This window comes from Tasmannia lanceolata, unplaced genomic scaffold, assembly GCF_043159265.1.
Source record: "Tasmannia lanceolata isolate RefF3 unplaced genomic scaffold, GAP_Taslan_0.1 ptg000018l, whole genome shotgun sequence".
Classification (NCBI taxonomy): domain Eukaryota; kingdom Viridiplantae; phylum Streptophyta; class Magnoliopsida; order Canellales; family Winteraceae; genus Tasmannia; species Tasmannia lanceolata.
The window spans coordinates 10,761,886-10,786,588 of NW_027518695.1; the positions used below are offsets into that span (position 1 = coordinate 10,761,886).

General features: G+C 44.5%; 1 protein-coding gene across 1 annotated transcript; it reads left to right on the top strand.

Annotated features, from left to right (window-relative positions):
- Window positions 1–1,085: 1,085 nt before the first annotated feature.
- On the top strand, window positions 1,086–15,350 carry LOC143849971 (protein LURP-one-related 8-like). Its single transcript, XM_077359294.1, has 3 exons — window positions 1,086–1,410; window positions 1,875–2,265; window positions 13,660–15,350. Exons 1-2 carry the CDS (start codon window positions 1,177–1,179, stop codon window positions 2,235–2,237), a joined length of 597 nt encoding a protein of 198 aa, XP_077215409.1. The 5' UTR covers window positions 1,086–1,176; the 3' UTR covers window positions 2,238–2,265; window positions 13,660–15,350.
- Window positions 15,351–24,703: the final 9,353 nt, after the last annotated feature.

The window sequence follows — 24,703 nt, forward strand, 5'->3', positions numbered from 1 at the left end:
GTAAAAGAAACCTAAGCAACATCATCCACATTCACTCTTTGATATTCTAGCTTGGAGATTAACGACTATACTAAGGACTCTTACATTTTGTACAAGTCTAGAAAGACTTTCCACAAAAGCCATCACATTGGTTTTGATTAACAATTTCCAATAATTTCTCTTATAAAAGAAAAACTAAAAATCTATCAAGTACTATAACTGAGATGGGTGGAATTGCCAAATTTCAATGGTATCTAACACGCCCTCTATTAATGATAAAAAAGAAGAAGAGAAAAGTATGGAATGCAGGCTGATGTTTCGAGTAATTCAAGTACGGAATGCAGGCTGATGCTTCGAGTAATTATGGATTACAGGCACCTTTTAAAATAATAATGGAACTCGGGCTAATCTTCAAAATTGGGTGGTAAAAAGTACGGAATGAAGGCTGATGTTTCGAGTAATTATGGATTACAGACACCTTCTAAAATAATAATGGAACTCGGGCTAATCTTCAAAATTGGGTGGTAAAAAGACCCTGATACTCTTCTGACATCCACAGAATCCGCCTTTTCATTACTGCATATTAAATTGGCGCGCTTAACGAGGCTTTTTTTGGTTCGTGTGAATGTGTATTTGAACCGACAGAATATTGGGTTCGTTTATATCTTGGCCGTTGGAAATAACTAGAGACGGATGGATGCTTGACACGTTTTGAAAAACTTTTTGGAACGATGACGTTATTGAATACTTTTTGGAATGTTGACTTTATCTTTTTCTCACTTCTCTTTTGGCTTAGAACGATAACATTATTGAATACGTCTCATTTAGCTTAGAATCTTTTTACTCCTCTTCTGGTCCTTACAAAGAAAAACTAAAATCCTATCAAATGCTACAAGTACAAGTGAGATGGGTGGAATTGCCTAATTCGACTGTGTCGGTGACAAGCCCTCTATCAATGATCCAAAAAAAAAAAACACGTTCTCTCACTTTCCCTTTCCGCCCATGACGTCATAGCCACCATCGCCTACAAGTGCAGTCCTTCGCAAGGGCATTTTCGACCATGGGAAAATTTCTACCGTATACTATCTCTATAAGTATCTGGTATTCCTGAGGAGTTTTCAGTTGAGGTTGCCTTTTCTAAAAAAGAGAGAAAGAATAAAAGGTTAAAAACGATCGGTTATCCGACGACCGGAAAACATGACAAAGGTGTACCCGAATACCGCCTCCGAGTTCTTGAAGCCAGTTTCAGACCGCCACGTGGAGGTATTGACGGTCTGGAAGAAATCCCTTCTCTTCAACTGCAACGGTTTCACGGTCTTTGATGCAAAGGGGAACCTCGTTTTCCGGGTTGATAACTACGCCGCCCGTAATAAGGGCGAGATCGTTCTCATCGACGGTGCCGGAAAACGGCTCCTCACTATCCGGAGAAAGGTAATTTTACGAGGATCGGATTCGATTTTCAGGGGTTATTTTTTTATTACTTGTTTTTTCACGAATTACGAGTTTAAATCGTTGGATACGTTGCTGTTTCTTAAGAAGAGAAAGGGGTATTTATGTCTTCTTAGTTGTGGGATTTTGTTTGTACCGAAGGGAAATGATTTATTTGTCCCCTTTTCTTCCCCAGGCCAACCCCTCTAGTGTGTTTATGAGTTATGAGTTTATGGCTAGTCTTTCACACTGTCAGGTACCCTAGGGAAAAAAAGGGGGTGAATAAATTATTTACCTTGTACAAATTTATATTTTTGTCTTTTTTCACACAAGATTTTAACATAAATATAGGACAAATTAATAGAATAATCATTTATTTTCGATGACATTTAATTAAAATTTTTATGTAAAAGGATATATTAGTCATTTTACGTTTGCTAACATATTAGGTTTTTGATGGGTTGCAGAAACTAAGTTTAGGGGAGCATTGGGTGGTATTTAACGGAGAAACGACCGTTAATCCTCTCTTCTCCGTGAAGAAGCACGTGAGCTTCTTGAATTCCAAGTCCCTTGCTCACGTGATCCCCGGCAACTCCAACACTAGCAAGGAGGCCATGTACAACATAGAGGGGTCCTACTCGCGAAGGTGTTGTGTCATATACGACAAAAATAGAAGACATGTGGCGGAGATTAAGAGGAAGGAGGCAGTCGGTGGGGCCCACTTCGGGGCCGATATTTTCCGGCTGGTGGTGCTGCCGGAATTCGACACGCCGGTGGCCATGTCACTCGTAATTCTTCTAGACCAGATGTTCAGTTCCACTCTCTTCTGATGTGGATATAAGCTTTAGTTCAATAGGGGTAATTTTGTCCAAGAGAGTTGCTGCTCTCTCTTTTTCTTTTTCTTTTTCTTTTCCTTTCTTTCTTTCTTTCTTTCTTTTTGGGAAAACCAGGACACATGAGTGTAAATGTTTTTGAAAAGAAGAAAAAGGAAAAAAAATTGAATAAAATAAATGGTGATTCTTATTCGAAAGAAGAGAATCAAATAGCTTGAAGACGTATGAGTTGGAAAAAGTTATCAATGTGTTTCCTTATAACTTGATGGGGTGTGAAAACACCAGCCTTTCACAGGCTGCCACCTGTCCCAGGGTAGGTGAGACCCAGCCTCTCATAGGCTGCCACCTGTCCCAGAGTAGGTGAGACCCAGCCTCTCACAGGCTGCCACCTGTCCCAGAGTAGGTGAGACTCAGCCTCTCACAGGCTGCCACCTGTTCAGAGTAGGTGAGATCCAGCCTCTCACAGGCCGCCACCTGTCCTGGACACCTGTCCAGGACACCTCAACAGATTTTCCTTATAAATAGGGGACTAAAGCTCAGACTAATGGGTAATGCTAAAAACCCTCTTCTCCCTAAAAACTGACATTTCCCTTCACTCTTGCTCATACTGACTTGAGTGTCGAAGGACCTGTCCGGAGTAAAATCCGGTCTGGTCTTCTGACCTCGTTTGCCTTGTGCAGGACTAAGCACTCACCACAGGACTCATACTCAACCTCCCTCGACACTCGCTCTCAGTTCTTACGCCACTGCTTTACCTGTTACCGATTTTAGGTCTAACAGATTGGCGCCATCCGTGGGACCAAGAACTAAAAGCTGTTCTTACATATCTCACTTACAAAAATGGCAGGGCGCAAGAGCGCGCGGTTAGCTTCTGCGCAGAACGACCAAGCCGCGCTACCTCGCAGGACCCGGAGCGGTCGAATCGCCTCGATGGTAGTGGCAGCATCTGCCGACCAAAGCCTTTCTCGCTCGGAGCATCACAATCCCGTGCCCACCTCGGAGCAAGTCCAAGCCCTCTTCCAGTAGATGACGGCCCTTGTTGGTCAGTACCAACAACTACTTCAAACACCCCCTCCACCTCCTCCAGAGGCCCCGCGATCTGCCCAAGGAGTCCACAGGGGAGAGTCATCACGTCATGGGGAGGGCAGAACTCACCACTCCGCTAGACAAGTTCATCGCCCCATAGTGAGGCACGCCCAGACAGAACCTCATCACCGCGAAAGATCGCGGTCTCGCTCCACGCAGAGGCGCCGGCCTCACGAAGATCGTTTGCCACCGGCAAAATCTCGGCCTCGTCGTAGGAGTCCGGAAAGTCAGTCCGGTTCTGCGGCAAGTCCATTTGTGGGAAGAATCAGGTCCCCAGACCGCAGAACGGACCCGCTGCTACAGAGAATGGAGGAGATGAACCACCGAATAGAGGAATTGGCGAAGGATCAGAGCCGGCCCGCCTCCAGAGCGTTCTCAAGCAGAACGCCGTTCACTAGTGATGTCCTGAGTGCTCCAGCACCCAGAGGATTTAAAATGCCTGCCGTCCCTCAGTACGACGGCACTACCGATCCCGTGGATCATTTGGAGACATTTAGAACAATGATGCTCCTCCACGGCGCCTCCGACGGCTTCATCTGCAGAGCCTTCCCAACGACGCTCACTGGCGCGGCAAGAGACTGGTACTCCAGGATCAAACCAAACTCCATCAACAATTTCGATGATTTTGGAGAGGATCTGGTCCGCCATTTCATGAGTAGCCGTAGGCCGAAGAAAACGACTGCATCCCTGATGGCCTTGCGACACGATGATAATGAACCCCTGAAGGTGTTCGTCCGCCGCTTCAACAGGGAGGCACTACAGGTGCCCAATTTAGATCCCTCAGCGGCTATGAACGCACTCCTCACCGGTGCAAGATCTGATGATTTTCGTCGAGCGGTGGCTCGGCAAAATCCGCACTCACTGGCGGATCTCATGGCCGGGGCAGAAGAGTACATAACAGTGGAAGAAACGCTGGCAGCCCTTAACTCAAACCGGAGGATAACCTCTGAAGAGAAGAATCTGCCTAAACAGCGTAGGGAGGATAAACCTCCCAGGAAAGAGAAGTCTCCACCCCCTCAGAGAAGAGAAGAGAACTTCACACCTCTCAATACCTCTAGAAAGCACATACTGGCGGCAATCAGTGAGGAGGAGTTTGTGAAGTGGCCGCCTAGAATGATCTCCAAGGGAAACAGAAGAGATCCTTCAAAGTACTGTCGGTTCCACAAGGACCACGGCCATGACACAGAGGATTGCTGGCAGCTCAAGGGAGAAATTGAGCAGCTGATCAGCCGGGGTTATTTGAAAAAATACATCCAGAGTGACGGCCGCACCCAAGAGCGCAAAGGAAAGAGTCCCCAGGGCCGTAGCCCTCGAAGATCACAGCAGCCCCCTCCTCAGGATAAGACTTCTCAGGTCACCGACGCACAGCCTGAGGCACCCCGCTCTCAACCAAGGGGGGTTATCAATACAATCATGGGCGGACCAGCCGCTGGGGGCACCTCCTCCGCTGCTCGAAAAGCATATGCACGGCAAGTTAACGCCGTTCACACAACCAGCAAAAAGTCAAGAACGGAGAATGAGATCTCCTTCTCGGACGCAGATCTGGACAGCCTTATTTTGCCCCACGACGATGCATTGGTATTAACCATGCTCGTTGCTAACTGGGAGGTAAAGAAAATTCTTGTGGACAACGGGAGCTCAGCGGATATTCTATACTACCATGCCTTCGAGAAAATGATGATAGGCGACGACCGTCTAAGGCCGGCGAACTCAGATTTGTTCGGCTTCTCCGGAGAGGTCGTAAAAGTGGTAGGACAGATCGAGCTCCCTGTTCTTGTCGGAGATTCACCATGTCAAGCGTTCGCCATGGTTAACTTCCTGGTAGTGAAAGCCACCTCGGTCTATAATGCTATCTTGGGACGGCCTGGCCAGAATCTGATCAGAGCAGTCGCCTCAGCCTACCACCAAAAAATGAAATTCATAACCCCTAATGGCGTGGGGGAAGTTCGCGGAGATCAGCCTCAATCAAGGGAGTGCTATGCAATGGCACTGAAAGGAAAAAACGCAGTGGAATCACTGCCAATCGAACTGCTTGATGTAAGGGACGAACTCAGGGGTACCCAACCCGCTGAGGACCTACTCTCCATCCCACTGTGCCCGGAGGACGGTGAGAAAGTCGCTCTGATCGGTTCCTCCCTTAGTAGTAGCATTCAACATCAACTCACCGAGTTTCTCCAGGGCAATGCAGATGTCTTTGCATGGGTTCCTGCCGATATGCCCGGCATCGATCCAGAGATCAACACTCATAGGCTTGGTGTCGATTCAACCTGCAGACCGGTGAAACAGAAAAGGAGACACTTTGCTTTTGAAAGGCGACAGGCAATAAAAGAAGAAGTGGAGAGGCTTCTGAAGGCTGACTTCATTCGTGAGATTCGATATCCGGACTGGCTAGCAAACGTAGTCCTAGTGAAGAAGACTAATGGAAAGTGGAGAACCTGCGTCGACTTTACTGATCTGAATAAGGCTTGTCCCAAGGACAGTTATCCGCTCCCGAAGATCGATCAGCTCATCGACGCCACAGCGGGTCATGAACTGTTGAGCTTCATGGACGCCTTCTCCGGATATAACCAGATCAGGATGTACGAATCGGATATACCAAAGACCTCATTCGTCACAGATCAAGGGACTTATTGCTACCGAGTCATGCCCTTCGGCCTCAAAAACGCTGGAGCTACTTACCAAAGGCTGGTGAACAGACTGTTTCAGAACCAGATCGGCCGAAACATGGAAGTTTATGTGGACGATATGCTGGTCAAAAGTCGAAGCGCACAGGACCACGTGTCTGATCTCAGAGAAACATTTCAGGTCCTCAAGAAGCACAACATGAAACTCAACCCCACCAAGTGCACTTTTGGTGTCAGCTCGGGGAAGTTCTTGGGATTCATGGTGAGTCAGCGAGGGATAGAAGCAAATCCCGAGAAGATCAGAGCTGTGATAGAGCTTACCGCCCCAAAAACCATCAGAGAAGTTCAGCGGCTCACGGGAATGATAGCGGCGTTGGGTCGCTTCATCTCCAAATCGGCGGAGAGATGCCTGCCTTTTTTCAGTACGGTTAAGGGCCTCAAAATTGCGCCCTGGACGGAAGAATGCCAGATTGCCTTCGACGAGCTGAAAAGGTATCTGTCCTCCCCGCCATTATTAACAAAGCCGGAGCCAGGTGAGGAGTTATTTCTATATCTCTCCGTTAGCTCCACGGCACTGGCAGCTGTCCTCGTCCGCGAAGAGCACCGCCAGCAAAAACCAATCTATTATGTCAGCAAGGTTCTTCACGACGCAGAAACAAGGTACCAGCGGGTCGAGAAATTGGCTTACGCGCTGGTAATGGCTGCAAGAAAATTAAGACCGTACTTTCAAGCTCATACTGTAAAGGTCTTGACTGACCAGCCGCTTCGGCAAGTACTCCATCGACCAGACATCTCCGGACGACTTGTGAAATGGGCCGTAGAGCTGAGCGAGTTCGACATCCAGTACGCTCCAAGGCCAGCCATCAAGGCCCAAGTACTGGCAGATTTCGTAGCAGAGTGCACCATCCCCCAGCAAGTCGCCGACCCTGAAACGGTACTACTCCCAGTTGCAGAGAAAGCGGTTCCTGACGAATGCATAGCAGAAACTCAGACAGAAATCTTGCAACCGCCGGCAGAGCAGGACTCCATGACCAGCACACCAACTTGGGAAGTATATGTCGACGGTTCTTCAAATAAAAACGGCTGTGGAGCAGGTAGCAAATCAGACCGGCGCCCGGAAATTAAAAGCATACTGCGACTCACAGCTGGTAGCAAATCAGATCCAAGGGGTCTACGAAGCACGAGATGAGCGTATGGTTAAGTATCTTGCCAAGGTTCATCAACTCTCCAGCCGGTTTGCCAGTTTCGAGGTCATCAGAGTACCACGAACAGAAAATGCCAAAGCAGATGTACTGTCGAAGCTGGCTGCTTCTGGATACACCACTCTTGGAAGCATACGTATGGAATTCCTACAAAGATCTAGCATCGAAAGAGAAGCCGCAGATATAATGCAGGTGGAGAACGAGCCGTGCTGGATGGATGAGATCATTCATTACTTACGGGACGCGAAACTTCCCGAAGATAAGAAGGAAGCCCGTAAGGTGATACAGAGAGCCGCCCGATTCTCCCTCAGCAGTGACATTTTGTATAAAAGGTCCTACACTCTCCCGTACCTGAAGTGTCTGGGACCAAGTAACGCCGCGTACGCATTGCAAGAGACTCATGAAGGAATCTGTGGAGAACATCTGGGGGGCAAAGCCCTGGCGATCAAGGTACTCCTCAGAGGATTGTATTGGCCCACCATACGACAAGACGCGCTGAATCTGGTTAAAAAGTGCGAGAGGTGCCAGAAATTCTCCCCCACAATCCACCAGCCTGCTGTGGCGATGGCCCCAATTATCAGTCCACTCCCTTTTGCAGTATGGGGGATGGACATTCTGGGTCCTTTTCCACCGGCTTCTGGAAAGCGCATATTCGTAGTAGTGGCAATCGACTACTTCACCAAGTGGGTGGAGGCAGAACCTCTAGCCCAGATCACTGAGCAGAATATACAGAATTTCTTCTGGAAGGCAGTGGTCTGCAGATTTGGGATTCCCCGTGCCTTAATCACAGATAACGGCAAACAGTTCGACTGCCGGAACTTTCGGAAGTTCTGCTCTGACCTAAAGATTGAACAGAGATTCACTTCGGTTGCTCACCCCCAGACCAATGGGCAAACGGAAGTAACTAATAGGATCTTGCTTCAAGGGATAAAGAAGAGGCTGGATGAAAAAGCTGGCCGATGGGCAGATGAGCTCTACCATGTTCTGTGGGCTTACCGCACCACTCCTCGCACGACGACTGGTGAATCACCATTCAACCTCTCTTTTGGAACCGAAGCCGTGATACCTGTTGATATAGGCACCCCATCTCCCAGAGTCATCAGTTTCCATGAGCAACTAAACAGCGACGGACTCCGCGCCAATCTCGACTTACTAGAAGAAATCCGGGAGGAATCTCGAATCCGGGTCGCCGCTTATAAGCAGAAGGTGTCGAATTATCACGACTCCAAAATTCGCCCCAGAGAATTCAGGACAGGGGATCTGGTCCTGAGAAAGGCAGCCGTCTCCCAGCCGACGAAAGTAGGGAAACTTTCCCCAACTTGGGAGGGACCCTATCGAGTGAAGGAAGTTATCCGGCCAGGAAGCTACAAGCTGGAGACACTGGAGGAGCACCTATTACCCCACGCATGGAACTCCAAAAACCTCAGGAGATATTATCAGTAGTCGAATTATCCTGCGTGAAAAGGTGATCTTGTAAATTTGTATACTTGTTGTTATGAATAAATAATCTTCTTGCAAATTCAGTGTCACTTTTATATCTGAAAACCCAGTTCACAAAACTTGGGTACTCACTGGAAACCCAGTTCTTAAACTTGGGTACTCACTGGAAACCCAGTTCACAAAACTTGGGTACTCACTGGAAACCCAGTTCACAAAACTTGGGTACTCACTGGAAACCCAGTTCTTAAACTTGGGTACTCACTGGAAACCCAGTTCACAAAACTTGGGTACTCACTGGAAACCCAGTTCTTAAACTTGGGTACTCACTGGAAACCCAGTTCACAAAACTTGGGTACTCACTGGAAACCCAGTTCTTAAACTTGGGTACTCACTGGAAACCCAGTTCACAAAACTTGGGTACTCACTGGAAACCCAGTTCTTAAACTTGGGTACTCACTGGAAACCCAGTTCACAAAACTTGGGTACTCACTGGAAACCCAGTTCTTAAACTTGGGTACTTGTTAAAAGACCAGTTCGTCACAATTCGACCATCAACAGCTTCATTCACAGGTTATCAAAATTAAAAAGACAAAGTCAAGTAAATCACTCAGTTGAGAAGTATCAGAGACAGACAAATGTGATTTCATTGAGCAGAATATGTGGGGCCTCGAGGGCCATTACAAAATTCACTTTAAAACTGGTAAGAGCTGTAGGGTCTCAAGGACCATTACAAAAAGAGGTCAAAACAAAAACAAAAAAAAATTCTAAGCATCTGGAAGAGAGGTGATGTCAGCAGGAGCATCAGCAGGAGTATCTGGCTCCTCATCAGTAATCTTCGGCCTGGCAGGGAGAGTCATGTTCTGCATCAATAGGTTTGGATTGCAGGCCTGGAGCTCCTGGAGGCAGTCGTAGTATCCAAGACTATAAGCCTCGCTCGACAGGCTGAAAAGTTCAGCCTCCTTTGCCTCTGTGGCCTCTTTCACTGCCTTCTCCTGCCTTTCAGTAGCTCTTCCTCTTTGAGCCTCCATGGCTTCAGCAGCCTTGGCCAGTTTCCTCTTCTCGGCGGCCAGATCCTCTTTCAACAACCTCTTCTCCTCCTCTATTCGCCCGATGCTCGTTTGAAGCTCCTGCACCTCAGCGGCCAACTTTCCGTTCACCTCTTCAGATGCAGTAATGGCTTGGGAGAAATTCTTACTCTTCTCCTTGAGGTCATTATAGTAGAGCAAGATCTGAAGAAAGAAACAGAAAGAAAAAGGCATCAGTATGGTGAAAGAAAGAAATGGGCAGAAAGTTAGCAAATCGAAGCACCACTTCCTTACCTGATAGGCTGAGGATAACACAGCCTCCTCTCCTGTAGCTGGCGGCTCGTAAAGGACCTGTTGCTTGTCCTTCCGCAGCAAACACTTGCTCATGAGCTCTGCTGCTACTCGGCTCTCGCCTAGGGCAGTGTCATCCTTCAAAACGGCCCAATTGGGTCGAAAGACATGCTCACTAAGTCCCGTAGGAGGACGAGCCCCAGAACCGGCTCCGGTAGAAGCACCACCGGATTTAGAAGAGCCACCACCCTGAGCAAAGGGGCCTATTAGCTTCACCGTAGTCTTGGGCTTCTGAGATGGGGGTGGAGTGCCCCGTGACGGGGCCGGACTCCCCAGTACAGTCGCCTTTCTCTTCTGGCGCTCCTGTTGTGCCTGTGCAGCACCCTCCTGTGCCCGTGGCTAGGCTCCTTGCCTGATTTTCTCGACGGTTGATTGTTTCTTCATCTCTGCAAGACAAATGAGCAGCCAACGGTCAGAAGCAAGTATATAAAAAATAAACAGATTGCATAGACAAGTCTAGCTACATGCGTTCTGGAGTCGCGGCACTCACGCCCAGCCCGACCAGAATCGCCTCTTCAGAAAACTCCTTACAACGGATGAGGCCCGATTGCTCAATCTCCTTCCGCATCAAGGCGAATGTTATCCTGTCCTCACCTTCGAGGAGCGGCTTTCGACTCAGTTTTGAGGTATCTGGAGTGTCCCACACTAGAGGGACGGACCAGGGCTCACTGGCCTCCTGATCCACAACATAGAAGAATCTATTCTTCCACGAGTGAATCGACGAAGGAATGCCAGTGATTATCTTCCGTTCAGGGCGCTGGCTAATGTAGATCCAGCCCCCTTCTTTATGCTTCTTCAGGTGTGCACAAGCACGGAACAGTGACAAAGTCACGCTCCTCTCTAACCGACCGTGGACGAGGTATAAAAACCCAACTAATAATCTCCATGAGTTCGGAGCTACCTGGGCCGGGGCTAGTCCGTAGTATCGCAGCACCGCTGAGAAAAAGGGGTGCAACGGAAATCAGAGTCCTGCCCTCAGTGACTCCTCATAAATACAGAGATCCTGGCTCTCGTTGCAGGCTCTGTCTCCCTCTATAGCTGCCCTCAGCTCAAATCTCGGGGGCACACAGTATTTATCCCTGATATCTCCCAGCATAGACCTGGTGAGGTAGTTCTCCTCGACTAGAGCTCGCAAGTTGTATTTTGGATCGGCATCCATCCGAGCTCTAGCGATCACCTCCACCGCCCGGCCAGGAAGGAATGTTGTGGACGCTTCAGCAACGTCGCTCTCAACACTCCCTCCTGCTCGCGGGAGACTGCCAGTCAAGGGTGGAGTGGCATTCAGATCTAAGATCACTTCATCCCTATCCCCTCCGTCGTCACTATCTACAAGGTCTATCCTATCAGACGCCCTAGCCACTACAGGCTCCTGAGGCATCCTAAACTCCGAACTACTGCTAGTGGAGGACCCCGTACCGGACTCGGAAGTGGAAGTACTACCAGACATAGTAAAAGGAAGGGCTGAGAGGAATACCGGTGAGTGGAGCTCGTAAAGACCTTGGAACGCGACTGCGAGCTACGGGCTGCGAGCTGCGATCTGCGATCTGCGGACTGCGAGCTGCGAACTGAGAAGTGGAAACTCCCAGAGCAAGAAGAGAAAAAAGATGAAAAGTAAAAAGTAAAAAGTGAAGGGGGGTAAACCTCCTTATATAGTTTTTAAGAGGCGGTGGGGCAATAAATGCGATGCACGCATCTCGAGGTCATCTGGATTGCGCCACGTGTCCCCTATCTATGACGGACACATTCTCCCACCATCAATACGATCAAGCACGCGCGTAAACATTCACGTCCCAAGAATGAATCTCCGCACTCCGCACTCCGCACTCCGTACTCCGCATTCAGTCCGGGAAAAACCGTACTGGATATAACGCGTTCTTATAAGACGACAAAAATCAGTCCGGTCCGCACCGAACTGGCCGCAAGACGACAAAATTCAGTCCGGAAAAAACCGTACTGGATATAACGCGTTCTTATAAGACGACAAAAATCAGTCCGGTCCGCACCGAACTGGCCGCAAGACGACAAAATTCAGTCCGGAAAAAACCGTACTGGATATAACGCGTTCTTATAAGACGACAAAAATCAGTCCGGTCCGCACCGAACTGGCCGCTAGACGACAAAATTCAGTCCGGAAAAAACCGTACTGGATATAACGCGTTCTTATAAGACGACAAAAATCAGTCCGGTCCGCACCGAACTGGCCGCTAGACGACAAAATTCAGTCCGGAAAAAACCGTACTGGATATAACGCGTTCTTACAAGACGACAAAAATCAGTCCGGTCCGCACCGAACTGGCCGCTAGACGACAAAATTCAGTCCGGAAAAAACCGTACTGGATATAACGCGTTCTCACAAGATGACAAAAAACTGTCCGGTCCGAACCGAACTGGCCTTGAAGCCGTACTCCGGACTGCGAACTCCGAACTCCGGACTGGATATAATGTATTCTGCAAAGCGCTAGGAGCCAGCCCGGTTGAAGCCGTACTCCGGACTGGATATGATGTATTCTGTAAAGCGCTAGGAGCCAGTCCGGTTGAAGCCGTACTCCGGACTGCGAACTCCGGACTGCGAACTGCGGACTCCGAACTGCGAACTCCGGACTCCGGATATTGAGCATTCTGTAAAGCATCAGAACCCAGTCCGGTTGAAGCCGTACTCCGGACTGCAAACTCCGAACTCCGGACTGCGAACTCCGGACTCCGTGCTAAATTCTTCGATTCACCCCCGAACAACGTCTCCCCATCCAGAAAAACGAGTGATCACACTTTCCCAAGTCCTTCAATGACTTGGAAAACTGGGGGGCAACTGATGGGGTGTGAAAACACCAGCCTTTCACAGGCTGCCACCTGTCCCAGGGTAGGTGAGACCCAGCCTCTCACAGGCTGCCACCTGTCCCAGAGTAGGTGAGACCCAGCCTCTCACAGGCTGCCACCTGTCCCAGAGTAGGTGAGACCCAGCCTCTCACAGGCTGCCACCTGTTCAGAGTAGGTGAGATCCAGCCTCTCACAGGCCGCCACCTGTCCTGGACACCTGTCCAGGACACATCAACAGATTTTCCTTATAAATAGGGGACTAAAGCTCAGACTAATGGGTAATGCTAAAAACCCTCTTCTCCCTAAAAACTGACATTTCCCTTCACTCTTGCTCATACTGACTTGAGTGTCGAAGGACCTGTCCGGAGTAAAATCCGGTCTGGTCTTCTGACCTCGTTTGCCTTGTGCAGGACTAAGCACTCACCACAGGACTCATACTCAACCTCCCTCGACACTCGCTCTCAGTTCTTACGCCACTGCTTTACCTGTTACCGATTTTAGGTCTAACATAACTCATTGGAATTCTTTACCAAAATAGAAATTTTTTCCTTGTTTTCAATGAAAACTATAAGAACCTGGAATCTTATTTTTCAAGAAATATTTTTCAAAGAAAGTTAATATAACATGGAAAAAATTTCCTTGTATCCAAATAGAGTTTTACTAATGAGAAAAATTATCTTGAGCTTGGGAAAAATCATCGACGAGGAAAAGATTGTAACAAATGAGACATGATCTTATAAACTTCCAATACGCAAGTATCACTAACAACCGAAGTGACTCCATTTAAGTATCAAATTGGGGTTGTTCAGAATGGGCATAGCAATTAGGGTTTATTGCTTTATCCTATCCTTAGACAGACTTGCTATCCTCTGTTCAGGTTGACCTGTGTCTTGGTGGACAGCGTACAAGATAATGTCAAGATAAACATATCAAAGCAGAATGGCCAATCCCAAGAACAACTTATTCGGAGATTTGTATTCCCTTGATGAACAACCAATTAAGGTTTGCATAGTTTGTTTACATTAGGTGGGTTTGTATTGAAGTTCATTACAACTGTGAAATTGTTTTCTTTAACCCAGAATTTATCAACGAACCCAGTGCGGCACTTTAAATTCTTTAACCCTAACCCGAAATCAGGTCGGGTTGAGTTTGGGTTCACCGGCCAAATAGAAAAAATACAAGAAAAAAACATATATAACCCAAAGAAAATCAAGATAAAATTAGAGGACAGAGCTTGGACCGTGTTGCCAAGGTCTCAACCCTAACCCAATCTGAAATTAAATCGGGTTGGCTTTTCCCAACCCAACACGAGGAAATGCCAACCCAACCCGAGCCAAAATCAGGTTGAGCCCGACCCAAGTTGCACCCCTACTGTAAGCCCATGGATTATTTAATATATTCCAAATTGCTTGCCTAATCCAAGTTCCACAGCCCAAAATCACAGACCCATTTCATGTTTTGTTTCGGAAGGCCTACATCAGTTTTCTTGTTTGGAAATGCAGTCAAGCAATTCAAAAGCAAAAGATAGACATGATTGTTTCATTGATCCTTTTTTCTTACTCAAATTAAAGATGGGTCAACAGCACTAACAACTGTGGTCTCACGTACATATTGATTGGTTGATGTTAGAGTATGGGAGATCCACTATTGGATTGTCTAGGTGGAAGATTAGGTAAGTAGATTAGAGGAGGTAACATTTAGTAATTAGGAAAGTAGGTTAGACTGTAAAGTCTGTAATTCCAGTTTTCTATTGGTCCACTCGAATCAAGTAAATAAATTTTTTCACAAGTATTCCCTGTATAGAATTACATGGTAGTATTACAAATTTGATATTCTTGAACTTTGATGAGTGGTGGTCCATTCTTCTAATTCAAGAGATGACCTCTTTGTTAGAGTTGCCTTGAATTTCGTAAGCAGCTAGCTTACGTAAGGTGTGTTTTTACCAACACCTAGTTGATGTAGGTGGTGGGGTCTCTTAGGAACCCTCAATTAAGAGACCTGTTTGGTAGATTTTTGTAAATCAAGAGGTGACCTATTTGTTAGAGTTGCCTTGAATTTCGTAAGCTGCTAGCTTACGTACGTAGATGGTGGATGGTGGAGACTCTTAGGACTCCGCTATTAAGAGACCTGTTTGGTAGATTTTGCAATTCATAAATCCCATTTACATTGGTAACCTTGCAACTATTTTGGAGATCTTATCCTTCAAAGAAAATTGAAACTTGTGTACGACTTGAGAAAAAAACAAGAGACAAGTGAAAAGGGGATTCAAGGAAAAAGGTGTGAAGGGTCTTCGAGGGAAAAAAGGAAGAGCATCGAAGCTTGAATCCTAGACCATATAATCCAGAAGGAGCTTTGTGCTTGTGTAATCCGGTGAGAGCTTCTTGTAATCCTTTTATTATCAGGAAAATCTTTTGAAGTCTTCTCTTGTGGCTGAAGCCTCACACTGCAGTGAACCACGTATATATGGCGTGCTTTATTTGTGTTTGTACATTACTTTTGTTTCTAAAAATCTAGTTCGACAAACTCTGCATACTGTCACCATACAAATCTAGAAACAAACTTTATTGTTTGGATTGTTAACAGGTCCCCGGTGTGGGCTGTTTAGCACCCTAAGTTTATAACACTCCTGCTAGGTTTTTTAAATAGATAGCACGCCTTAGTATTTGACTGATAACATCGTGAACTAATTTTGTAATTCTAAATTTATTTAGACCTAGACTTAATTTTGGAGCTAGATTCTTTTTCAGGTTAGATTATTTTTTATTTATGTATCACAATCTTGAGTAGGACTAGTCCTAGACTGACATCATCTACAGTGTTTGCACTTAATTAGTTGAAAGTCTACCTTGAAGACTATTTTGGTTCAAATATAATATATATAAAGAGTAAACATAGCAAAATCACCCTACACAGTCCATATAAAATCTTGGGTAAAGGTAAATTTACAAAGTTTATGCGAACGAACCGAACTATTCTTGGTCATTTCCATCCCATCACCTCCTCAAGCTCTATCAGGATCTGACCCGCTTCCCATTTTCCAACTACAAAACCTAGCCGTATGACCCACAAGAACAGGGTCCGACTGTTGACCAAATCATCCCAAAACTACAACAACTAGTCACGAATCACGGTTGCATAGCTACCGAAGCTGACATAGAGGACGAATTTCCTTTGCTGAGAGTCTTGCCAAGTCACGCAGGTTTTGTCAACTTTCTAGAGGCTACAAGTGGCACCAATGGAAGGCGAGTAATCGAGGGGTTTTGATTTAAGGATAAGACTGAATGGGTCAAATCGTGCATATTGTTGGAATTTGAGAGCAGATATGGGAGAAGGTGTTTGAGTAGAAGGGCAGAGGATCTGCACATGTTGAGGCTTTCGGTCATGACAATTTGGAAGGCCGAGTCGGTTTGTTTTTGGCTCGTAAGAAACTCGGGAGGTCTCAAAGACGGAGAAAGGTTTCCATCTCCGGCAAGCATCTTACTGCCCGATCCAAGTCGGCATCATGAACAATAAATAGAAATTGATCATTGACGGAGTTCTAAGTTCTAATAACCTTCAAAAGTTAAATGGGAATGTTTAGAGTGAAGTATCCATGCATTACTTACTGCATGTTTGGATTCAAGAGATGGCCGCAACAACAACACAGATGAAAATTCTCATGAGTTGTCTCAAATAGTTGCTCAAAAAAATCTGTGAAGTAATAAGGCCATTTCAATCTCCTAATGAGAATTTTCCTAGGCAGGTCATCAAACTATTTGGCATGATTTGTCACATAATTGCATTGACAACGCCAATTCAACCACAGCTTGGCAAAACTCTAGACCAATCCAGCAGCTACCTTACTCTGGAGTGGCAGGTCCTATTTCTAATGTTCCACTAATGTTCCACCAGATAGCGGAATAAGGTTCGGCCAAATTCAAATGTTAACGACGTCCAATCCTGTATTTGGCAGCCAATACATTGGCCCCTCTTCATTCGTCCCGTGAGAAACATGTAAAATTTTAGCATTGGGATATAATTCGCCATCGGCCACAACGATTCCTAAGAACGTCACACCTAATCTGCTTGCTCAACGAGCAAGATCACCTATTGCGAATTGACCAGACCCGTTGGACAAAATGAAAAGGGGAGGAGGTGGCCTGGATGAGAGGGCAGGGGCGGAGCTAGGAATTTACACTTGTGGGGGACTAATTTACACTTTGCCTACATTGGTCATTGGAGAGCCGTGGCCATATCACTTGGAATTTACATTTGGAATTTCTCCACTCCACTGATTTGGAGGAACTTCGTAAGGATGTGACAAGCATGCCACATCGGTCATCAGGGTGCCAACATCCCTGAAAAACCAACAGGTTCTCTAGCCCTATCGGCTCTGTTTGGTTGCAAAAAGTAGGGAAGACGGCTGAGCATTTCTAGGAATATGAAATACCAAGTGTTGTTTGGTTGTCATTTTTTAGCTCAAATCCCACTTAACTACTAGACATGGAAGAGACATCATTATTAGCTTTTTGCTTAAGTGGCGCCTATGTGGCGGAATTGTCCCCTCCCCTACTTTTCCAATGCCAAACTTTGTTTTGGTAAAATTTAGAAGGGAGAAGAGTAGAATATGAATTGCCATGTGTAATCATTACTTTTTTCTCTCTTTCTCTCTCCTCTTTCTCTCTTCTACTATTTATTTTGTTAATGACACCCCTTCATTCTCCCACATGTTTTGACATCTAACCAAACACACTACCAAAATTCCCCAAAATTCCCTCTAATCTTCTCTAGACAAGTCTACACAGATCCCACCCTTGTCACCTCCTTGTTGACTACTACTTCCACTAAAATCTCATCTAACCAAACAGAGCCATCGAGAAGTTTCTCGGTTTTCATTGACTGGAATATCCCGTGAATTATTCCTAACCCACGTAACCCTTCGTCACATGACGAAAGGCAACATCAATGGCGTGCATCTTTTATCAAATCAAGTGAAACCCATGCAATGCACCGAAATAAGGAATGATATTTACAAACCACGCCAGTTGAAATATAACAGTGGGTGCAAATATTAAAAAAAAGGGAAATGATGTCACCACTGCTGTATTTTGATGAGCTTCGATGAACTCGCTCATCACTTTATTAAAAAGTACGGTATGCCCCCACACCATAGGATGATCCAAACCGTCCATTAGATGGGGCACCCAACGCCTAAATAGGTTGTGCCTCAAAAATCATATTCATATGTTGAGCCTAACCCTCAAGTCTAGATCATTCTATTTAGGCTGTTGTCCATCTAATGGATGGTTTAGATCATCCTATGGTGCAGGCCACACTGTACTTTTTAATAAAGTGAGGACTGAGGAGTGCGTTCATAAAAAAAAACAGTAGTGGTGATATCATTTCCCAAAAAAACATCTTTAAAAGGGTCAAATTGCCGGTCATCTCACTCCGGTCTTTATTGTCCATTTTAAAAATGTTTTCGTTATGGGGAATGATATTCCCCCCTACGGATAAACTCACTCCCCTTGACGGTTTCTATGAGAATGGTTCGCTCACCTTGACCTTTGTTTAACTTAACGTTCTTCTTATCATTTCCCAATCGGAAACCCTAGCGTTGCAAGTAGCATTTTGGTTTCTAGACGGGAGGATGGAGGGAGATGCTGACGTGTCAGCGTTGCAAGTAGCATTTGGGTTTCTAGAAGGGGAAAAGATAATAGTGACACGTGTCGGTCACTGATTTTTTTTTGGGGGGGGGGGGGGGGGGGGGATTTTAAGGGGAAAGAAGGGGCGAGATTTTTGAGTCGGGTCTAGTTTCGGGCGTTACTTGCCCGATTTTCGGTTAGTAATCGGCAGAGGATTAGGGGTTTTAATAATGATATCTGCATTCATTATTAAAACAAGGGAGTGTGCAGATATCATTCAACGAGGAAGTATTTAATAAACTGAGGAGTGTCGCTATCAAAATAAGGTGTCGGCCGGGGCTGCTAATGTGCACGGGTTGGGAGGTATCTACTAGGCGTGGACATGGTTCGGTTCGGTTCGGTTTTGGGACATACCCAGAACCAAACCATATATAATCGGTTCCCTAAAATTGGAACCAGAACCGAACCATATAAGTTTGGAACCGAACCGAACCAGAACCATATATAATCGGTTCGGTTCTCGGTTTACCCAACCAAACTACAAATAGCCAAACAGGTATATATGGACTACAAACATGCCCTATCAAATTATATGTGAACAGTATATGGACTACAAACAGGTATATACCATTCGTATCAAAGTTTTGGGCAATTCCTAATATACAATATCCAATGCATATCAAAGTTGGGATAACATTTATATATGTGGACTACAAATAGGCCCTATCAAATTATATATGAAGTTATGAACTACAAATCGGTAAAAGGGAGGTGAGTTAAAATTTTAAAGGCAAAGGAAAACGTTACAGAGGGGTGAATTAAATGGGGGAGGACTGATTTTATCAAATCCCTAAGTAAGTAGTGTCGGTTCTCGGTTCGGTTCTCGGTTCCGGGATCCCAAACCCAGAACCGAACGAATATCCACTGGTTCCAAATTTTTAGAAATCGGAACCGAACCATATATAGCTGGAACCGAACCGAACCGAACCGAACCATATGTGCCGGTTCGGTTCGGTTCCCCGGTTCGAACCGGAACCATGTCCACCCCTAGTATCTACCCCACTGATTCTTATATCCAATTCGGCCTCGCGTGCTCTTTGTCTGATATTTTATAGTAACAAGTGCTAAACATAAAAGCGCTCTTGAGAAAACAATCCTTAAGGTCGTCTCATTGGATCCACGTAATCAAGGTTAGCACTAAAAATATCAGGAATGCAATAATTAAGGACTTTGATAACTTGGATCCAATAGGGAAACCGTTACTGCTAGTTTTTGCAAGGGCGCGCTTGAGTTTAGCATTCCTATTTTTATATTTACATAAATAAGGGGGTTTTGCCGTGATACCACGGCGAGCTTCACGCTTTCTTTTAATCTGTGCCCTAACTCAATCTGAAATTAAATCGGGTTGACTTTTCCCAACCCAACATGAGGAAATACCAACCCAACCCAAGCTAAAATCAGGTTGAGCCCGACCCAAGTCTCTAAAAGGGGGATATCAACCCTCTTTAACAATTTTTCAAAATTGTGTCCCCCCGTTCACAATTCTTGTATTTTGGTGTCCCCTATTGGCAATTTTTCCTAATTATATATAAAGTGTAAACATAGCAAAAACACCCTACACAGTCCACATAAAATCTTGGGTAAAGGTAAATTTACAGAATTTATGAGAGGATGCAAAGGTTTCTAATACTAGTTATGAAATTGAAAGTAACTAGAGTAGAAATTTGTCATCTTTTGATTTTTTTTTAATTTATAATAATTTTGAGTATTACATAACAACCATTAATCTCAGCTGCCCCCCTCGAGCAAATTTCTGGCTTTGTCCCAGCCAGTCATTAATTTTATCATTTTTCAACTTAATTTATGGCACTGATAAATCTCCTGACGTAGCTCCTCATGTGAGGAGGACTTCAAGCTAAGCGAAACTCTTATTTATTTTTATTTATTTTCTAGTTGTTAGGTAGTTTTAGTAATAACTAGTCCAAATAGGTTGGATGGTGGAGTTAAAGTAGATGTAGGAAGTTAGAGTCCTAGTTAGAGAGGGGTTAAATGGTTAGTATAAAACTCACTCCTTTGGGGTTTGTTTGCACAGTTTTTACACTTGATTTTGAAATTTAAGAAAAAAATTATTTTTTCTTATTTAGAGAAAATTGGTTTTATCTTGTTCTGGATTCAAAGAACAACCCTTCGTGGATTCGTAGGTCTACCCGATCGGTGTCGACGTTATTCAACCATGAGCTTGTTTTTCTTGCTCCTCTTTGACCGATTATGAAGCTCTATTTTATCAGTTATGAAGCTCATTACTGTGGTATCAGCTATGACGCATTGAAATGGAGGGTTTTGCTCCTCTCTTGCTTAATCTCTTTTTTTTGGTGAGTAAGCTCGGATCAACCTCCGAACTTTAGGATGGAGAATCAGCTATGACACACTGAAATGTTAGAGGGTTTTGCTCTTCTCTTGCTTAATCTCTTTTTTCTGGTAGGTAAGCTGGGTTCGAACCACCAAATTCTAGGATGGAGAATAAAGCCTTTGACTTTGAGCTAGAGATTGAGATTCTAGGGCTGCACAAAAAACCGGCCAAACCAATAAACCGAACCGAACCGGGCCTTTCGGTTGGGTTTGGTTAGATTTTTCTCGGCATTGGTTCGGTCATGGTTTTAGATTTTTAAACCAAAAATTAACCGAACTGAACCGAGAAATGGAGGAAAAGACGTACTTATTTTGTGTCATTATCAAATCTAAGGTGAGTTATTTCATTTGCAAAGAGAAGATGAGTGATTTAAACAAGGGAGGTTTGTCTATATCAATTCCTTGTATTCAAAAGTAAAGAATACATTCATGCCTTCCCCTTGGACCACGCCTTAGAAGTGTAAAAAAAATAATCTAAATACTTAGAGGGGTTGTCCAAGAGAAGAAAAATGAGGGGTATCATCCCCTTTATAAGGCCCTCGATTAGGGTTACAGATGGAGGGGTCTCTTCTTTTTTTGTTTTGTGAGAGAGATAGAAAGGGAAGGCAGAGAGAGCTTACTTAGAGAGCTTGCCGGTCTCGTTGCACACAATTGATGGTCGATTTGAATAGATAAACCTTTTTTTTTTATAGATAAATGTATTTTACTACTTGATTTGGATTTGTACTGGATAAACCGTGAACCGAACCGAACCAAACCAGTCAAAATCAGTTTGGTTTGGTTCGGTTATTCCCCCCGATCGGTTTGGTTATGGTTTGGATTTTCTCCAAACCGATGTGATTGGTTCGCTTCAAAAAAACTCCCTAAACCGAACCGGTCCGAACGTGTGCAGCCCAAAGAGATTCAATCCCTAAAAATTTGTACCATTTATCAATTTGTGCGTGTCCCCTAAAATTTTGGACCATTTCTCAATTTGTGCTTGCCACCTAGAACTTTGGGCCATTTCTCTTGTCTTGTCTTATCTACGAGAAAAGAAGAATATTGTTGGACTACAAATAACAAGATTGAGGCAACTTCTTACTCCCATTTAAATACCAACAACAAGATGGACGCTACCAACAACAAGATTGACCATAACTTGTTACACCCATTTAAATCCCACCAAAAGAAATAAAAAAAATAGGCTAAAATCTTTTTTAACTTTGATGCTTATAAAGGAGTCCAATTACATTTATTGAACAATACCATAGATCAAAATGGTAAGAGCAATAGGCATAAAAAATGACATTACATTACACAAAATAGTTCATATAGTAAAAAATGCAAGAAAACTAGAGATTAAAAAAAAATGTCTACATTATCACCAGGTAGCAGCTGAAGATAGAGAAGGATTTCAAGCAGCTCGGCACTGGCGGCCATCGCTAAAAACTTCAAAATACCCAAACCTGGAAACAAGAAATCAGTAAATCCCATCTAAAGCAAAGACAAAAATCAAAAGGGTGAATTAATCAACACCCTTAGTTTATTATATGAAGGGATATTGCAAAGTCCCTAATCCATTAGTTTATTATATGAAGTGATATCGCAAAGTCCCTAATCCATTCATAGACTGGCGAACCTAATATCCTCGATCAATCTCTCTAAATTATGATAAGAGTGCCCTCCTTCCCTGACACATTGTCCAGCAAGTTCCACTATCTTGTCAGATGATTTCTGCTGCTCCTCTCTTTCCTTCCATCAACTCCCTCACCATCTGCTCTACCAACTCTCTATCACAAGACTTATCTTAATTTCATGTCCAAACCAACCCCCATACCTCGCTAACTAATCGACTATTAATCTGCTGAGTGGTTCAGAACTTCCTCCTATGGGGCCCACTCCACCAAGAAGCCCCTCGATCTCCACAATAAATAGAAATTGATCATTGAGGGAGTTCTTAGTTCTAATAACCTTCAAAAGTTAAATGGGAATGTTTAGAAGGAAGCATACTTGCATTAGTTACTGTATGTTTGAATTCAAGACATGGCCGCAACGACAACACAGGTGAAAAATCATTCTCATGAGTTGTCTCAAATAGTTGCTCAAAAGAAGTATGAAGTAACAAGGCCATTTCAATCTTCTAATGAGAAATATCCTTGGCAGGTCATCAAACAGTTTGGCATATATGCTCTGTCACATAATTGAATCGACAACGCCAGTTCAACCACTTGCTTAGCAGAACTCTAGACCAATCCAGCAGCTAATACATTGGCCCCTCTTCATGAAACACGTCAAAATTTAGCATTGGGATATAATTCGCCATCAGCCCCCGATTCCTAAGAATGTCACACCTAATTTGCCTGCTCAACGAGCAAGATCACCTACCTATTGCGAATAGACCAGACCCAGGTGCCGTTGGAAAGGGACGGAGCCAGGAATTTGCTCCACGGGAGCAAAGAATGGCGTTATAGCATGTTGGAGCCCACCATTTTAGACTTCAAATTTTTATAGGTGGGCCCACCATCTCCTCATATCCCATGCATAAGGTGAAGCCCAAAATTTAAACCTCATATTTTGATATAATAGAGCCCAATATTTACACCTCATGTTATGATAGACAGAGCCTACTAATTTACAGGCATGCATAGTATAGCCCAAGAAAAAAAATCGCTTTTCTGCTATGAAAATCCAAATAATTCTCCAAATTTTATATGTTACCCCACACATGTAATCCAATATATTTCAAAAAGTACTGAGTCCACTTCATAGGATGATCCAAACCATTCATTTGTTGGGCTACAACATAAATGGGCTGCAACACATAAATAATCTCCATAAGATGATCCTATGTAGCAATCACATTGTAGATCAGAGCTTTAGTGTCATCCTATCGAGAAGATTCAAGGAGTGCAGCCTATTACATTGTGGCCTAACAAATAAACTATTTGAATCATCCTATGAAGTGGGCCACAGTGCCACACAATAGTTTTTTGAAAAACATTGGACTTCACTTGCAGACAACATATAAAATTTCATTAATTACCTATCTCAGTTATGAGTTTTGTGTTGGGATGTATGGTCCACCATTTAACAAAAAGGACTATACAGCCCACTTCATGGAATGATCCAAAACCGTTCATTTGTTGGGCCCAACCATAGATAGGTTGTGCCCCAAAACTCATTTCCATATGATGATCCTTACCGTCTGATCTGTAGAGGTTGTCCCTTTTAAATCGGAGGGTTGGGATCACCCTATGAAAATGATTTATGGGGCACAAACTATTTACATTGTGGCCAAACAAATGAACGATTTGGATCATCCCACGAAATTGGGTACAGTCCTTTTTTAAAAACACATACCGTCACACACAATATAAAATCTCAATTATTTCCGCTTTTGGCCTCAAATTTCTATGATATTTTGTTGTTAAGAGACAGAGACAGAGAGGGTTAAGAAAAAATTGCTATAATATAGGTGCTTAGTGCTTACAAAAAAATGCTTAATAAAACTCACTTCACGTATAAGAACCTTCGGATTTACCAAAAAAGGCTTTAAAAAATTTCCCAATTTTCAGAGGGGGGGGGGGGCGCAATTCCCCTGGACCCTCCTTGGCTCCGTCCCTGCTGTTGGACAAAATGAAAGGGCACTTTGCCTGCATTGCATTGGTCAGTGGAGAGCTGTGGCCATATAACTTGGAATTTCTCCACTCCACTGATTTGGAGGAACTTTGTAAGGATGTGACAAGCATGCCACGTCGGTCAACAGGGTGCCGACATTCCTGAAAAATCCTCAGGTTTTCTCTTCTAAAATGGCAACCAAGCTAATGAAATTGCTTACGTGGCACCGAAAACTCATGAAGCCTCAACTTCTGGAAACCAAACACCGCCATCGAGAAGTTTCTCGGTTTT

Bases quoted from the DNA above. Each gene is read 5' to 3' on its own strand.
- LOC143849971 (XM_077359294.1), top strand. From the start codon at position 1,177: ATGACAAAGGTGTACCCGAATACCGCCTCCGAGTTCTTGAAGCCAGTT. The intron at 1,411-1,874 runs GTAATTTTACGA...GATGGGTTGCAG, and splicing joins TCCTCACTATCCGGAGAAAG to AAACTAAGTTTAGGGGAGCA.